Genomic DNA, 19364 nt, shown 5'->3' with positions numbered 1-19364 from the left:
TATTAAAAACAAATACTGAGTAAAGAATATAATTCAATACAATATGTACCGTGTTGAAGAAATAATTTAAAGAGGCTAATGATGCTCTGTCACTTCACAGGTATATTATACTTGGTATTAAATTTCTATAACTGAAGCAATGACGTCATAATGGAAATATGTGGGTTCTATCTTGATTGTTGAAACGGTCCTTTTCTAAATTGTTTTTAATACATATTGGTTTATTTATTTATGATGTCCATTTATTTATTTTATTTATCGTTTGAATTTTATGAGACATTTATAAACAAAAATCGATAACCACATGGAAATGAAATTTCCGCGAATGACTGATTTTAGACAGCCGGTCGTTAAAATCTCCGAACAAGCTACAGTATGTTTACCTGTTGTATAAGTGGTATTACTTAGCGATATTTAGGCAAGAAATGCTTTGACACATGAACTCCATATTCAACTCTTCAAATATTCCCTATTTGAGTTCTCTCTCCCTAAGTAGAATGGGAGATTTAGTAAAAATTCAGCGATTGTTACTTACAAGGGTGTGCTGACCGTTTCCTAATTTATCAGCGTACCAAAATCTAAAACAAATAACATAGGAGGCTCCTGGTCTACACTATTTAAAAAAATATTGTTTATGACCTAACCGCGTATATTTATTTATAACCTTATTCAATTAATGTCTGTGACATTTTAGACCGACGACAAAAACATTTAAACCTATCTAAACTGTATAAGGGTTTATATAAATATTTTATAATTAGTCATCACATGCACTTATCTAGCTACTACTATTTCAAAGAATATCCGTTATATTTTAAGAAATTTAACATTTTAGTAAGAAAATGAATATTTTTTTCATTGTTTTCTTTACCTTAAACATAACTGTAGTGAATTTTATAGAGATTTTAAGGAATTAATGGTAGTAAATTACTACTGCGTATTATTCCTTACTTTTATTGATAACTTTACAACTTAGACCAATAAAAAATGTTTTTTTTTTTTTCGAATTTTCGATTATCGATTATCTTTTTCAATGAGCTATTAAGATCGTGAGCAGATGAGTTTATATTTAGACTTCATTGTTCGAGACTTTAAATCTCACAAAAAACAAACAATGTTCTCACATAAAATCTAATGTTATTCCATTTAGTTTAATAATATAATAAATCGATTTTTATAACAATACGAATATATTGTATCCGATCAATAATTAATAAAAGTCGTATTACATAAAATTTATTTGTCGATATCCGACATTTTGATGTGACAACAACAGGCGCCATTTTGCGTTCGCTCGCCGCCATTTTACCCGAACAGCTTGTCAAAGCACGCGTGGCAGTACGGCTTGTCGTTTTGTTCTTTGAAAGTGCCTTTGTTGAGTTGTCGAAGGCAAAACGCGCAGACGAAGTGCTCCGGGTGGAATTTCCTGAACATCGCCGTGATGCATCGGCCCGCGATCGGTTTGTGGCAGCCCGCGCATAATGACCCTCGCTTTCCGTGGTAATGCGTCTCGCAGTACGGTTGGCCCTCGTGCTCGAAGAACGAACCTCCGTGGAAAGGCTCACGGCATTCCTGGAACACAACTTTTTTTTTTTAATAACAAATAACCCAGTACATTTGCGCGTCACCGCATTCTCCATTAATGTGTATTCCTTGATGCAGATCCCCGTTTTTATTTATTTATTGCTTAAATGGATGGATGAGCTCACAGCCCACCTGGTGTTAAGTGGTTACTGGAGCCCACAGATATCTACAATGTAAATGCGCCACCCACCTTGAGATATAAGTTCTTAGGTCTCAAGTATAGTTACAACGGCTGCCCCACCCTTCAAACCGAAACGCATTACTGCTTCACGGCAGAAATAGGCAGGGTGGTAGTACCTACCCGTGCGGACTCCCAAGAGGTCCTGCCACCAGTAATTGGCGACAAGACTATATTATATATTCATTGTGTTTTGATTTATTTGTTTTACGAAGTGTCCATAGTAGATACTAGCGAAGAAAAAAATCTTGAATTTACAAAAATATACCGAGATTTTTTTTTAAATAAATACATATGCAATTGACAAATCTGGGTCGCGTTGCGTCAGAATGTTTTCCGTCTATCCTTCAACCGACTAACATTATAATTTGGACGCAATCCATGAAAACGTCTGGTTATATCAACATTAAAGATTTTTTAATCTAATTTTATGAAATACGATGTTTTTGTAAAATTTCAACGTTGAACATTATTAATGTTTTATTACGAGGAGTTTATTTGTTGAATTATTTTGTAAGTGCACTGTTTATTGATATGCTGACAAACCGACTGGCCAGTGGCCACCAGGGTGAGAGCGACTTTATATGATACTTCATAGCGTTGCAGAGAAACGGAGGCCGTCAGTACCAACCAAAGTAACTAATATGCGTGTTTCACTTTAAAATATGATATACTTAGTTTGTTTACTATAATTAGTTTGCTAATTAATATCATTGTTGTTAGAATCCCCCTTTTTTCACTACCTACTCGCTGGTACTGGTATACCCGGATGGATGAGCTCGCGTGCACAACCCGAGATAATTTGCTAACACTAGCCCAACAAAAGCAGTGCTTCGCAGAATCTACCGCCGGATCGGAAACGCGACCCACTGAGAAGATCAGACGAGAAACTCAGTGGGCTGTCTGTGGGTTAGTTTACTGGTGAACGGTAACCGGTGCTTGAGTACCTTTTTTTTTTTTTTTTAACGCTGGGGAATCCATTTACGGATACCCGGTCGAGAGGGGTAATAGACCGGGTTATGTCGGACTCCGGCGCCTCCAGAGAAGAAGAGGAAGAAGAGGAAGACCAAAGTCCTCCTCTTCTTCCAATTCCTACCGGGAGACTACGCCTTGAGAAAGGCGCGCGTGCTTGAGTACCTAAAAGCACCGTTAGTGGGTCGGGAAATCTTGGACGAATTTAGTACATAGTATTTGATGATTGGTCGTGGCGTGAAGGATAAAACCTTCGTGCAAGTGTATTAAGCGATGCGACTACCGGTCATCGTTCTCGTCGAACCCATCGCTTGCGACGAGGGGCTCGCCGAGTAAATTAACCTACAGACACAGCCCACTGAGTTTCTTGCCAGATCTTCTCAGTGGGTCGCGTTTCCGATCCGGTGTTAGATTCTGCGCAGCACTGCTCTTGCTAGGGTTCGTGTTAGCAACGTCGTCAGGTTTGAGCCCCGAGAGCTCATCTACTAGTTAAGGTTACGCTGATATTGTCTCTCTAGAGTACTCTAGACCGTCAGCTTAGGTAGGAAAAAAAAGATGCGACTATGCCGGTGGGTATCTAAGATTCTGTAGACAGTTATAATTTTCTACACGTCAACACGTATTTACGAGCGACCTCCACGATGAAGGAATAACGAGAAATGCCTGTTCGTGTTTTCTAAATTGTGTTTTCTAAACACAATTTAGTCGTGTCAACAACACAAAAAAGTCGCAAAATCGGTTTAGTCTCAGACGATCGCAGAGGTTGTTGACCCTAAGTTTTGAGCTCGTTCATTGCGGGTTCACTAAATAAGAATATAGGTTAGCCTTTTTATTTATTGCATAGATGAGTGGACGAGCTCACAGCCCACCTGGCATTAAGTGGTTACCGGAGCCCATAGACATCTATAACGTAAATACCGCCATCCACCTTGAGATATGATTTTTATGGTCTCAGTATAGTTATAAAGCTTAGCAAATTATTATTGTTAAGATAGTACATTTTCGGTAACACTTTGTGTATATACTCGTATATGTATATGTGTATAAGTAATAGTGCAATAGTATCTTAAACTTATAGCTAATAAAAAAAATATAAATAAATAATAAATAAATAAAAAATAATAATAATAATCTAATATTAAAAAAAATATATAATATTAGAAAAAAAAAGACATGCCCGCTGAGTTTCTTGCCAATACTTCTCAGGACGGAGGCTAGTTCTTGTGAATTGGCGGTAGTTCTTTTGACGTTCAACAAGTATGTACTTTCATTTATGTTGAATAAAAAATGTTTGATTTTGATTTGAATAATAGCTATATAACTTGAACTATAAACCTGAACGAAGTGTGTGTAGACCCTAATTATTCTTGTATAATGTAATATGTTACTTTCTCCAAACAATCCTCTATTTTATATATAATTGTTCGAATTCGCAGCTTACGTCAAGAATGTGTGATGTGAATAAATTAATAATACGTATATACATAATAATATGTTGTCTACAAACTACTCTACTATTATTAAATTAAAGTCATTCAGAACTATATATCTACAGATTTACTCGGTTAATTTTTTAAGATAATAATTAGTTAGTGTGTAGTAGTAGTATGTAGTAGAACAGTGATTACGTCACTGCTGTTTGAGAATTCATCCTATAATAGCAATAGCAATGTCTTAGATATTCAAAACAACAGTAATTATAAAAAATTATATAATAAATTTAATAATACATTCACATCAGCACGAAATGCCGAAAAAAAATTCCATCAAATGAAAACAATACGTTCAGTTTATACTATTTTACTTGTTCGCATTAAACCTAATTGAAATAATATAATTTCCAAAACACCGAACCCGCAATCACGCGCATCCAATGCAACATAAACAATAAAAATTATATTTATAAATATCTAATCTAATTACACACGTCGCGACCTGATTACCGACAGCCGGTGTGGCTGCAGACGCGCCTGTGACGTCACCGCTCTATTTATAACCCCAACGAGTTCGCGAGCACACCGGGAAACCCTACACTCTCCTAGCACTTGACCTCTTAAATTATTTAGCTTTATTTTTTTGTTTCTTGCACCTATATCCATCGGTCGTACGGAGGAAACAATGAAAGGTCATTGTCGTGTACGCACACGTGACCTTCGCCCGCAACGCTACGGACGCGCCCGCAGGTGCGTGCAAACTCAATGTATTTCGAACATTTTTTCCGCTTTTATTTTAATATTTTTGTTTTATTTCTATATTTTTTTTTGGTTCTCTTTATTTATAAATCTTACATTACAATAAATTACAAAAATATATATATTTATGTATATTACATTAAAAAAAAACTCCCTATGCTATTACTATGTGTACGTTGTGTCGTGTTGTGTGCGAGTATCATCTGTGTTTATGTACGTGTATATGTTTGCATTCCTTTAGATATATTGGAGCATAGCTGTAAAAAAATTGGGGAGGGCATTCGTTCTGAGTGGGGAGGTCATTCGAAGGCATTCCTTATTCATCATCATCGACTCCAACGCATGTTGGGCATACCGGCTTCCCTTCCATGGCATAGAAGGACTTCCCTTTGACGGGATTCTGGCAGTCCTGCGATTACAACCTTTAAGTTAATGGACATCCTAAATACACAAATTTATTGTTTCTGAATATTTAGGAATACCTACAAACTCACCTGGCGTATGACCCTTCAAAGACAACAACCTTACCAATATTTCCTGTTAACCTATTAGGCCTAGGTATTTGGATACGAACCTTGCAAACGAAACAGTCTGGATGCCACTGGGTGTTGAGCGCTGAGATATAGTTTTCCATTATGGGCTTATTGCAACCACCGCATTTGGGGGCGAACATGTCAAAGTAATCAGCCCTGCAGTAGGGCTTCCCGTCCCTTTCATGGAAACCCTCTTCCCCAAATTGCTGACCGCATTGAGCGCAAAAGAAGTGCTCCGTGTGCCACGTTTTCTCTAGAGCTGTGACGCATTTCTGAAATCAAAACATGGCTTTAGAATCACTAAAATGTTCACTCAAATCCGGTAAGGATGTTCGGGTAAAGACTGACATCCAAGATTGGTCCGTTGCAGTAAGCGCATCTCGGTGAGAACAGATTGTGGTAGTCGGGTTCGCAGTAGGGCCTGCCGTCGCGCTCGAAGAAGTTCCTCGTGCCCAGTTCCTGGTTGCAGTGAGCGCAGGTGAAGTGCTCAGGGTGCCAGGTGCGACCCAGCGCCGTGATCACCTGAAGCACAAAACCACATACGTTTCACATTGTCCATCACACTGAAGCGTCTTCGAATTGAAGTGGAATACGATATCCACCTGTCCAACGATTGGTTTCTCGCAGGCGTTACAGCATCCCTTCTGGGGGGTTTGTACTCCTTGGCGGCTCATGTCTGCCCGAAGAGATCCGAGCATATGCTCGAGAGATGCGGACTCGGGTTGACGCGGGTTGGTGCGGTACTGTTCCTGCCACGCGCGTTTCTCTCTGTACACGTGAGTCCCGCTATCTCCCCCTGTGCCGCTAACCTGTGAAACGCAAACGATAAATTAGTTTACGATTGCTTCCAACCTCAAAACACAGTTAAGGCGGGAAGCAATCGATTAGTATTGGTTTGTCTAGCTCTGACCAAACTAACAGGAATATAATTGAGAGTGATCGATTTTTAAATTCGCGTATTCAAAACGTACAGCGCGTATAAAGTCGGACGGGTGCTTTTGATCGAGACGAATGCCGTCGGAGTGAAATGTTTTTCTATGTACTCTAATATTATAAGCTCGCGTCCCCTCCAAGCCCGTGATGTAACGCTCTGAACTATCTTTAGACGTGGCAGTTCGAACGAGCGAGAACGAGAGAGGCGGTATCGCTGGAGTGACGTCTTCAGGCCCGGCTGGAAATAGCCGTGGACCAAGAAAGGCGAGTTGTAAATATTATAATAAAACGGAAAAGAGTGCCGTAGTGCAGTGTGCCGAGGTGGCCGTGACAGTTGCCGATCTATACTGAACCTTAATATTGCTGACTCATAGCCAGCTCAACACGACCGTCCGGTGTATTTGCTCATAAAACCATCACTCCGGTTCAAAGAAAATACAAATACGCTTTTATTATTATAATAAAATCGAACTGGATGAATGAAAAACATTTGAAAATAAGCCAGTTTCGATTTAATCTACGAATTCTGTAATTACTGTACTATTGGATCAAGCGTCTTTTTGGCAAGTTAACGCAACGACCCATATAGTTTAATTATCACATATTTATTTAAGAGGCAACCTTGCGCCACGAGATGTGCGCACAAAAGTAAACAATATTCACCAGTGGCGTACCAATTAATATGTAAGATTTTGATGTGGAAATTACATATCTTATTATTGGATCGCATATTGTATAACCCACAAGTATACTATGAACTTTAGCGACACGTGACTCGATTATTTAATGTAATTATTTTTAGGTTTTCTGACTGACAACATGAGTTTTTAAATTTGTGATGCTGGCCTATATTCAATAGCGTTCTCCAGGTAAAAGATGATGATCAAGAAATGAAAAAAGAATGAGATATTGGAGTGCTTTAAGCCGAAAAGAATCTTACATGAATTATGCTGCTTATATTTTGTAGCAGTATGCTGCTTATATTTTGCCACAAATAAATACCTAGTCAGGTCATAAGTATTGTCACACAGTAAAAACTTTTCTTTTAGAATGCTGGCCACAAAAAAGTTTATTGAATTCGAATTTCGAATTGTTCATGAAAATAAAAATAGTATACATTTAGAATTTTACTCATTTTTAAATATGGAGTGGAGGCTTAAAGAAGACCGTGTTGCAGTTATTGCGTTGCATCGTTGCGGTTACGCGCCAATTCAATTTTTTAACATACTGAAAATTTTGAATATAACCAAAAGATTCGTTTATCGTACTATCAAACGATACAATGAAGACTCTAGTGTAGATGACAGGTCAAGAAGTGGTCGCCCTCGGTCTGTTAGGATTCCAGCAGTGATAAAAGCTGTGAAGGCGCGAATTCGAAGAAATCCCAAACGTAAGCAGAAACTGTTGGCCCTTCAGATGGGGTTAAGCAGAACCACGGTGAAAAGGGTGTTAAATGAAGACTTAGGGCTTCGGGCACATTGAAGAAAAACAGGAAATCGTTTGAATGCTCGTCTAATGGACCTGAGACTGAAGAGATGCCGCGCTTTGTTGAAGCGGTACGCGGGAAAAAAATATCCGGAAATTCATTTTTCGGATGAAAAAATTTTTACCGTAGAAGAGAGCTACAACAAAAAAAATTATAAGGTGTACGCACACAGTAATGAAGAAGCGAGCAACCGTATTCCGCGTGTCCAACGAGGTCATTTTCCATCCTCGCTCATGGTATGGTTGGGAGTTTCTTATTGGGGCTTAACAGAGGTACATTTTTGTGAGAAAGGTGTAAAAACGAATGCAGTTGTGTATCAAAATACAGTCCTGACGAACCTTGTGGTACCTGTTTCTCATACCATGTTCAATAACAGGCATTGGGTATTCCAACAAGATTCGGCGCCAGTTCATAGAGCGAAGAGCACACAAGACTGGCTGCCGGCGCGTGAAATCGACTTCATCCGGCACGAAGACTGGCCCTCCACCAGTCCAGATTTGAATCCGTTCGATTACAAGATATGGCAACACTTGGAGGAAAAGGCGTGCTCAAAGCCTCATCCCAATTTGGAGTCACTCAAGACATCCGATATTGACATGGACCTCGTTCGTGCTGCGATAGACGACTGGCCGCGCAGATTGAAGGCCTGTATTCAAAATCACGGAGGTCATTTTGAATAAACTTTAGTGTCATAAGAATCTATGTTTTGTTAAGTTCATTTTGGTATATGAATGGTTACATAATGAATAAACTTGTTTCAATTATTTTACATTAAACATGTGACAGAATTTATGACCTGACTATGTATATTTCATATCTACGAAGGATTCATGTTTATTAAATATAATATAAGCTAGAATTTCTCATCACTATAATATATAATACACTCTGAATAATTAAGTTAATATATTTAAACAGAATCTTCGAAGACCTTCAGTGACGACGAAGACAGGTGTATATTGATTAGACGATACGCCTCCAAAATGAGATCGATTAAATATATTTTCGGATGAATACACACACAGATGTCTCTCACCTTGAAGTCGGAGAGCGACGCCATCAAGTCATCAAGTTCCTTGGTGGCGCTGGACGCGTGGTGCTGGTGCCGGACTACAGGGGCCGCCACTGGAATCTGTTGCTGAGCCTGAGCGGGTTCTACGACCGTCTCCTGCACGGTGACGGTCACCTGTTTGGTGCCCGGTCTGGGGAGAGTTCCTCCCGTCGATGGCGGTGGTATTGGAGATGTGGATTGGCGGCTGGCGACAATTATTGAGAGGAAATTGAAATTATTTTTTATTTTAGACATGTGGTCGGTTTCTTGTTACATTTCAAAAGCGCGATCGACTTTTACTTGTTGCTCGATGATTTCTAACTTTTAAATAATCAGATGATCGAAATTAAATAATTTAATTTAAGATTTTGATTTAGCACCTTTTTTTTATTGCCCCTTTAGTCAGAGGAACATGCGACCCACCTGATGGTGAATGGTTACCGTCGCCCATGGACTTCGGCAATACCAGCGGCAGAGTCAAGCCGCTGCCTACCGTCTAACATGTCTAATTTAACCTATCCTAATCTAACATGACTATTTTGTAAACTAATATGTGAATATTTGAGCTTTGTTACAGTTTCTTAGGAAAATGGTGTAAATGATCTTAGCCTGAAATTATAGTTTCTTTCTCTGTCTCTTTGTTTGAGAACAACGCAAAAGCCACTGTCTCCATTTCAATCATACTTTATCTTACGATTAGTTTCTCTATACAGTAACTGTAGTAAACAACAAATAATTTGCCAAAACGAAGTCGTATCAATAAAAAAACAATGATAAAAAAATCTTCATTCTCAATTCAACGTGGGCGAAACCGCGGGAACAACTATTTCCTGTTCGAAATTATCACATATATACATAATATATACACCTATATATATTTCGGGAGTTTTATTCAATAGACTTATTTACTATTACAACCTACGCGAGAACGGACCCGGTACTCACAAATTAATTACTGTTAATTTAATGGATGCGCAAACGAGATTATTTTGCGTATTCACTTCGAACGTATTTTTTAAATGTACTATAAACTATTTAAAAACTTTGCGAACGTACAAAATGTTATCTTAGAAACTTGTGATCATATCCCACAGATAACCCCCCCACGTTATCTGTGTCATATACCCTGTATGTACGGATGGTTATTGATTTTATGAACCTTAACGAGCTAAATACTTGATCGCTGATAGCCTAAGGGGCTGACCATTCCAGCTACGCCGGGAAAGTAGGTGAGCTCACGAGCTCAACTTGAGAGAATTTGCCAACACTAGCTCTCTAGCAAGAGCAGTGCTTCGCAGAATCTACCACCGGATCGGAAACGCGACCCACTGAGAAGATCCGGCGAGAAACTCAGTGGGCTGTGTTCGCTCGTCGACGAGTTCGACATACCCGATCCTGCGGACCGAATGATAAACAGCCGACGTCGCCCTAAGCACATAATTTCGGATCCACCCGATCCACTAACGGTGCTTTTAGGTACCACAAGCACGGTCACCGTTCTCGTCGAACCCGTCGCTGGCGACGAAGGGTTCGGCGAGTAAACTAACCCATGACACAGCCCACTCACTGAGTGTCTCGTTGGATCTTCTCAGTGGGTTGTGTTTCCGATCCGGTGGTAGATACTGCGAAGAACTGCTCTTGCTAGGGCCAGTTTTAGCAACACCTCCTGGTTTGAACCCTGAGAGCTCACCTACATACACATTAGAGTTACGCTGACATAGCCGCTCAAGGCTTAGGTAGGAAAAGCTTAGGTAGGAAAAAAAAGACGAGTTCGACGAAGACAGTGACCGCTGCTTGAGGGGACTAAAAGCACCGAGAGTGGATCCGGGGGAGGATTTTGAACATAGCTTAGTATCGGATGACGATGCGTGAAAAGGAAAAAATTGATACTAATATATTTAATTCCTTAGTTAAAAAGATTTATAATTTTATTTTTACTGAACATTTTGCTTTCTGCTATTATTTGGCGATGCGTCCTTTAACCATGAGATTGAGATTTTTATTTTATTTTTATTCTATAGGAAGCACGATTGTGTTAGAATCTAACTAAATTAGATTGTGGTACCTTTCAGTATGTTCGTATTCACTAGTCATCGATAACATATCACTAAATAGGATGTCAACATGTGATGATTTATATTGATTCAGAATTTTACATTCACCCTTCGGATATTCCGTGTTGCAGTCGTATACAATATATCAATTCGTAATACGAGGATAAGAGAAAGATTGATATCATCGTGACGTGAGCATATGGCCACTTGATGGAGAGGATCTACTGTTGATCATGGCCGTCAACAATGTTTGAGACACAGCCAGGCCGCTGCCTAGTTGGAATAATTAATCCATTTTAGAGGAATAATCCGTCTATAGTTGAATGAGAATCTGGCTTTGGTGATAACGATGATGCGGGATACGGAACGTTTAGAGTGAAAAGGATGAACGCATGGGTAAGAAACGGACGGAAGAGAGATGTAAAGAGAGATGGCGATCTGGCATTATAAGGTGAATAACAAAGACGTGTGCAAAAAATATATATATATTTTGTTACTTTTCCAAAAACCGTGTTATTTTACTTTGAGCTATCCCACAATGTTATGTTACTAAAACCCATACCCCGTCCGCTTCTATTTTCCTTACAGCTTCTGATGAGTACAATTAAATTAAATAATAAAATAAAGATTATGACAAATGTATTAGAACAGGTGGCACTGTTGAACATAACCCGTAAATACTAATTAGCGAACGGAAATGTAGTTCACGAGTCGCTCTTTGTTCTTGGCCAATGATCATTTACCTTCGCAACGTTTTAACAAGCTTTTATGAACATACATATTAATGATAGCTTTTTCCCGCGATTTCGTCTGCGTGGAATAGTTACTTTGGCGTATATCCACATATAGCGTAAGCTCTCAAAAGGGAAAAATACCCCGATTTTGAAACATACTTTATTGGTGCTCCGCTTGGTCCTATTAGTCCTATTGGTTTTAGCGTGATGTTATGTAGCCTATAGCCTTCCTCAATAAATGAGCTATTTGACACTGAAATAATTTTTCAAATCGGACCAGTAAGTAGTTCCTGAGATTAGCGCGTTCAAACAAACAAACTCTTCAGCTTTATAATATTAGTATAGATGTTTCGACAAAATCAATTTGAGAAGACAATCGAAAAGACGATATCTTAGTTTTAGGATAGATATCGTCGTTGATTCGAATTTAGTAGATAGAGTTGAAGTTCTTCGGTGACATTGCCAGAAAGAGCGGTGACAATCTTGAAAAATTGATGGTAAGGATGGATGGTAAGAAAGAAGGATGAATGGATGGCAAGATTGCAGGGAAAAAATCTCGTAACCGCAATCCAATGCGTTGGTCCGACCAAATCCGCACCACTCTGGATACCACAGTCTACGATGCCATACACACCGCTGAGAACAGAGGAAGATGTCCAAACATCATCCAGAGAAGAATAACTGGAGATGGTCACGACCCTTAGACATGAGGAACGTGACTCAGGGAGGAGGAGATAGCGAATTCACATTGAAACTTTTATTTTAAAATCGATTTTGTATCTACTCTATTTCTTTTTTATTTAACATTATCGTTTAACTTATGACACTATTTGCAACTCCAAATCTTTTTATTACTACTAATACGAATATCGAACTAATAATTAAACTAGGAATAATTATACAAAAAAATAAAACATCGTTTGTTTTCGTATTTATTCTTTAGAGAGAGATATATTTTCGTGCTTAGTGATATAATTTCGGCAATATCTTATAAAATACGTACCCACACGAGACTATCGGATGTGATGGCGTGATGCCAGTTTTTCGATAGTGAAAAATCACCTTTCCGAATTGAAAGTTACTGCTGCAGTAGGGTGAGCATGTATTTTAATTTTATTTTTTAAGCAGGCCGCGGTGTCCATACGCGCTTCGCTAAAGGTTCGATCCAAGATTTATTACGAGCCATTATGATTCTTTATTGGTGATTTTTTACTGGTGGCAGGACCTCTTATGAGTCCGCACGGGTAGGTACCACCGCCCTGCCTATTTCTGCCGTGAAGCAGTAATGCGTTTCGGTTTGAAGGGTGGGGTGGCCGTTGTAACTATACTATACTGACCTTAGAACTCATATCTCAAGGTGGGTGGCGGCATTTGCGTTGTAGATGTCTATGGGCTCCGGTAACCACTTAACACCAGATGGGCTGAGAGATCGTCCACCACGTAAAAAAAACATTAAAAAAAAGTTACGTTAATAATTACATTCGGAACTTTTGCGCCTACAAAACGTCTATTTGTACAGTGTTTTGTAACTTTAACGGGAAGTTTTCTAAAGAATTTTGTGTGAGACGACAATATCATTTTCTTTGATCATTGCTTCATCTACTATCGAGGAGAACACATGCCTATTATTGCTTATTACGCGACTATATGGCCTAGGACCACTCTGCTCGTGGGTGTCGCAAAAGGCGATGAGGGACAATATTCTCTGAATATTACACCAGCCATGTTATACCAGTCGATTACCATAAGAATTCATAATTAACTTCTGTCTGAAGCGTTAAGAAAATGCATGTTACGTTTCGCATTGACTATGTCCTTGACATTAGTGATATGAACCCACGGTAATTCCGATTACGATCAGGTAGGTCATCCACGGCTTTCACCATTGCGACGGTGAATCACTTTTTTGCCATTGGACATTTTCATTAGTAATAATAAACAGGTAACAATGACACACAAAACGGAATTCTGTAACGTCGGAAAATTTACTTGGTAATAACCATATAAAGGCACATTTTTGAAGGCGGCAAATATAAAAGCGATGCTTTACAAATTAATAGGAAACTCGCAATGCCAATAACAATATATCAAAATATTTTATAATAACATAGACAACTAACAGGACAACTACAGAAAATAAGTAATTTGTATGTATTTATTTTTAAATGCGGAGACATTTAAATGGTGTTTAGTTGTAAGGTTAGAGTTTATATAGTTTAAGTTCACTGTTTGTCTTCCTAATAAAAATAAATAAAAATAAAATAATAATTAATAATAATAGCTGGGAACAAATGACGGACAATCAATTTAGGATTCCCTAGGACAAATTTAGGATCATGATCAATTTAGGATCTCCTGTGTTATGGGTACCAGAGACTGATAAAATACTTATGTATGTTTAAATATATACATATACAAATACTAAACACCCAGAGAAAAAAAACAAATTTGTTCATCACACAGTGTTTGATGTGGGAATCGAGCCGATGACCCTCGGCGCAATAGATTTGCGGAATTAGTGAGCGTATTGTGAAGCACACGGGTACTCATGAAAATCTGTTTCTGCCGCGAAGTAATCATGCATTCTCGTTTCACAGGTAGTACCGCTATACCACAAGTTAACCGAGACTCGGACCGGACCTCATGTCTCAAAGTAGGCGGCGGCATTCACGTTATGATGTCTATGGACTTAGTTAACGAGTTAGCACCTGATCGGTGGTGAGTTCGTTCATGCACAAAGCAAAAAAAAATCGCTATGTACTACATATCAATTAATCTTCAAAATTCGTGATACCCGATCCTATAGACCAAATGGTAAACAGTCGACGTCGCTCTAAGCACATCATTACTGATCCTCCTGAACCATTAACGGTGCTTCTAGGTACCGCAAGCATCGGACACCGTCATCGCCGAACCCGTCGCTTGCAACGAAGGGCTCGACGAGTAAATTAACTTTCAGACACAGCCCACTGAGCTACTGGCCGGATCTTCGCAGTGGGTCACGTTTCCGATCCGGTGGTAGATTCGGCGAAGCACTGCTCATGCTAGGGTCAGTGTTGGCAACACCTCCGGTTTGAGCCCCGAGAGCTCACCTACATGCTATGGTTACGATAATATAACCTCTCAAGGCTATCAGTATAGGTGGGAGAAAAAAAAACGTATATGTAATAAATGAATAAATTATCAAATACTGCGACCTTGTTTCGAATGTAGTAGATCCAGAATACTAAAAAAATATAGTCCTTTTTTTGTAGTCCTTTTTTTTTAAGTATACCGTTTGGATACCCGATTATTGCCATTATAACAACAAAACTGGTGACGTCACGGCCGCGATCTATTTGCGGGCGCGCTACAAAAATACGCAGAGATTTCACACGGCCCGCGGTCCCTGCGACCCGTCTAGCCGAACCACAGATGAATTACTATTAACAATGAGACTAAAAAACTCTAAAAAAACTCTAAAAAGATGAATTACTATTAACAATGAGACTAAAAACCTACGCATTGAGATGAGAGTAAGAAAAAGGTCGTTTAAAATTCCTACTTATTCTAGTAACCGCGAGGGGTTATGTTAGATCCATCGAACGAGTAGGTGAGTTCACGGGGCTCTAACCTGAGGACGTTGCTTACACTAGCCCTAGTAACATCAGTGCTTCGCAGAATCTACCACCGGATCGGAAACGCGACCCACTGAGAAGATCCGGCGAGAAACTCAGTGGGCTGTGTCTATGGGTTAATTCACTCGTCGAGCGACGGGTTCGACAAGTACGGTAACCGGTGCTTGAGGTACCTAAAAGCAGGAGGATCCGAAACGACGTCGACCGTTTACTATTCGATCCGCAGGATCGGGTATGTAGTTACCAGCGGTCAAGACGAGGGCGTTTCCGTGTCACGCCGCTTTCTCGAAATGGGAGAGTTCTTAATGAAACAACGGAGCGATATTAGAAAATACAGATTTAGAGAATTTTATTAACCAAAAATATAAATAACTAAACTATTATCAACTTCTTTTTAGTAAAATGTACGCGTTATGAGTTTTAAGCTTCAGTTCTATAGTGGAACGGCCGCTCCGGTCCTCAAACCGGAATGCATTACTGCTTCGCGGCAGAAGTAGGAAAGGTTGTAGAACCCACCCGTACGGGTTCAAAATAAACCCCACCAGTATTCAACTTTTAGTAAGTGAGGTCGGTACATGGTATCATGTCGATACTGCACTTTGAATTGGTTGACAATTTTACGATGTATTTCAAACTTATTTGAAAATGGAAGGCTTTAGCTAAGACTAATGTAAGACTAAACTGTATGTCCAATACTTGTGGACTGTGGACCTCAAATAGTTAGGGAGGGAGAAATCAGTATTAGAGCCATATTAAGGCGCGTGTATACCATGCGTCTACTACCACGCGGCAGAAATAGACGATGGCGCATTTACCCATACGCTCCGAATACGTTCTACAATCAATAAAACAGCCCGAAGTAAATAACAACAGCGCATAAATAAATCAATGCCACAGCTACACAACATTGTTGTACAGATTTCAAAGAACCCAGGAAAAACATACTTCGCATGTACACTTGGCAAAAGGATAAGCCTAGCAACAATAATTCTATATCGAGACGACAATAAATTAATGTTTGATAAAGTTGCCAATAGATTCTTAGGAGTGTGATAACGACGAATGAAATATGGCGTTGTCAACAGAGTACTCAATAAAGGCGACACCTAAAAATTTCTTGAATCAAAAAGCAGATTGTTGTTGCAGACGCTACATTGCCTAAATATTTTAATTTTTGATCTTATAATTTGACAATCCTATTAGCGTGTGCTGTGAAGGGTTTACGTAATCTTATCGATAACTTTTTTTTTTTTAAACACCCAGTAACTTAACCTGTATCTGTGTATTTATGCAAAGGAATCTTTCAACGTAGTTTTCATTGACTTGAAAACAATGGAAATACAATATTTTTAGTACTCAAATAGATCAAAACGACAAAACAATTAGATGATCTAGCTATTTAGGTGTAGTTTTTATTGTATAAACTAAAATATATTCACATACATATTTCGTCAACACAGCGTTGAATTTTTAGTGTTATTTCAATTTCGCCTTAGGGTCGCCTACAAATGTTTAACATCATAAAATATACAGCATCAATATTTAACTTAATGATAAAAAATTATAAAAACTAGTTTGAATTACATCGTAAATCTATACTAATATATAAATCTACAGTGTTATTTTACGGATTTTCCGTTATAACTACTGAACCATGCATCCGATTGACTTGAAACTTGGTATCCATGTCGAAAATACATGTACTTAATGGATAGGCTAATACTTATTTGACTGTTGGACTCCCTAATAATAATGACAATAAATAATAATATTAATTTTAAATGTCCAACGAAGCGGACGAGTACGGCCAGTCTATACTAATATTATAAAGAGGAAAGATTTGTTTGTTTGTTTGTTTCGAATAGGCTCCGAAACTACTGGACCGATTTGAAGAATTCTTTTTCCATTAGAAGCCGACATTGTCCCTGATGAACATAGGCTACTTTTTTAATTATTTTTTTTTGGTTTCATGTGTGTTTTAATGTTTCCGAAGCGAAGCGAGGGCCGGTCGCTAGTCGTAAATATATTTATAGAGTCCTTCCATTGACACGATTCGATCGACCACATCAACAAACCGAACAAGGTTGTTGCAGTTTTATTACAGCATCATCGTAAAAGACATCCGCGCGATGGCGCAACGTTACAATAAACTAACACATCTCCGAGATACGTTTACGAGATCAAAAGACGTTATTTACGTTCGTAATGTAGATCTAAAGATTGCGTGAAACTGAGGCTTCGTTTCGATCGTACGAGAAAAACAACGTTGAAGTGTTCGCGAGGTTATGTTACTATCGTGTTTTTGTTGTAATTTTTTTTTTAGATACATTTCTCTCTCCTTTTTAGAGAATGATCGTATTTCGAGAAAAGAAAATTTCATTGGTAGGCCCGCGATCAAGCACCTTCGTCTTCGTAGAGTACCGAAATGACATAAACACTCTTCAAATGTAGTTTACTCACGAACAAATTTCAAAATGAAGATATATTCCTTGTATTCATAGTAATGTTGGTAAACGCGCGTTACAAGAATCACGATTGTTTGCGGGCGGGGTTCAATTAGGCGACGCCTTTGAATTGCAATAACCAATTAACACCAGGGTGCTTAGTGGCTTAGCTTCCCTTAGTTTGCCGCTAGGGGCGCTGTTACAAATCCATACAAATTTGAGTTAACTTTTAAGCGATCGAGACTCTCGACAAGCGAATTAACCCATAGACACAGCCCACTGAGTTTCTCGCCGGATCTTCTCAGGGGGTCGCGTTTCCGATCCGGTGGTAGAAGCACGGCTCTTGCTAGGGTCAGTGTTAGCAACTCTCCGATTTGAGCCCCGCGAGCTCACCTACAAACGTTAGGGTGAAGCTAAAATAGCCTCTCAAGGCTATCAGCATAAAAAAACATACAGGTAGCAAGTGGCCCGATTAAACGTCTTAGTAAATAATGTGAATTACTTTCTTGATTATGCTTTAGTCCGATATTGGTTATCATATTTTATAATCATTTTTACAGTAGTTAGTGAAAATCATAGTAACTGTTATTCTGAGGCGACGAGTATACGAACCTGGTTCTCTTCAATACACACAATAATGGTACAGCTCTTTTCGAATCATTTAAATTAAATCTCTATCTCTTTCTAATTCTTATCTTGACAATCGAAACAAAACAAAATGGTCATAGTTTTTTTTTAGTTGTCTAGATGCCAGAGAGACGCTCGATAATAAAACAGGACGCTTAGATAAAATCGGCAATCTTACATATTGTAATAAAAGAAAGAAGAAGATTAATGGTAACGCTGAAAGCTGTAAAGTACTTGAAAAGTCTGTGATTGTAAAACGAATAAAATAAACTTCAGATGTGAAATGTCTTTAATCATATCTGCTATTTGCTGAAATTTCCAGACTTACGATATTAATAATAACTAGTGGTCCCACACTAGTCGAAAATCGCCAAGACTACACTATAGACAAATAATATTAAAGACAAACAATTTTAATCTGTTCTCAATTTGACTACAGATTTTAAACAATAACAAAAGTTAGACAATAAACAAAGAGTATATATGTGTTGTGTAAAATACATGGTAGTGTGTGCAATGTTTTATTTATTTATGTAATATATTTTTTAACCATAATTAAAAAAAAATACATTATGCACTCCTCTATATTCTCTATAAGTGTGGAAAATTTGATACTCCTCCGTCAGCGCAATTTTCGTAAAAAGGGGTACAAAGTTTTTGCTTCACGTATTACGAGTATTATGTAGATCAGTGCTAAATCAGTATTTAAAAAGCAAAATTTTGTTTATATTCGTGTCACTCACCCATTAGGTATTTCCGCGCTTAATTGATCCAGCAAGGAGTCGACCGTGGGCCTCGCTGACGCCGGACTGATGGCTCCGTTACTGCGCCCGTAGCTGTCATTTACTGTACGGAAAAGAATGACGATATCATTATTAAACTTTTTTTGACGTAGACGGTTGGGTGAACTTACAGACCACCTAGTGTTTAATAGAAACAGATGGCGGGGATATCAAAAC

The 19364-nt window shown here is 38.6% G+C and overlaps 1 protein-coding gene across 12 annotated transcripts in view; it reads right to left on the bottom strand.

Annotated features, from left to right (window-relative positions):
• Positions 1 to 1120: 1120 nt before the first annotated feature.
• The window catches only part of LOC101742617 (paxillin), an 85082-nt gene continuing 66838 nt past the window's right edge, over positions 1121 to 19364 (bottom strand). For 7 of the 12 annotated variants that reach the window (XM_012693036.3, XM_012693003.4, XM_062670716.1 and 4 more), the window contains 6 exons: positions 19149 to 19251; positions 8915 to 9134; positions 6062 to 6268; positions 5808 to 5981; positions 5501 to 5731; positions 1121 to 1572 (listed from right to left, as the gene is read on the bottom strand). In XM_012693036.3, coding sequence (XP_012548490.1) covers positions 1306 to 1572; positions 5501 to 5731; positions 5808 to 5981; positions 6062 to 6268; positions 8915 to 9134; positions 19149 to 19251 — 1202 coding nt within the window. In that variant the 3' untranslated portion in view covers positions 1121 to 1305. Of the gene's footprint in view, positions 1573 to 4946; positions 5336 to 5500; positions 5732 to 5807; positions 5982 to 6061; positions 6269 to 6430; positions 6593 to 8914; positions 9135 to 19148; positions 19252 to 19364 lie in introns of those variants that run through there. The other 5 variants (XM_062670719.1, XM_062670720.1, XM_012693068.4 and 2 more) reach the window with 2 other exon arrangements.

Source organism: Bombyx mori, chromosome 10 (genome assembly GCF_030269925.1).
Source record: "Bombyx mori chromosome 10, ASM3026992v2".
Classification (NCBI taxonomy): Eukaryota; Metazoa; Arthropoda; class Insecta; order Lepidoptera; family Bombycidae; genus Bombyx; species Bombyx mori.
This window is presented reverse-complemented; position numbering and strand designations above follow the sequence as displayed.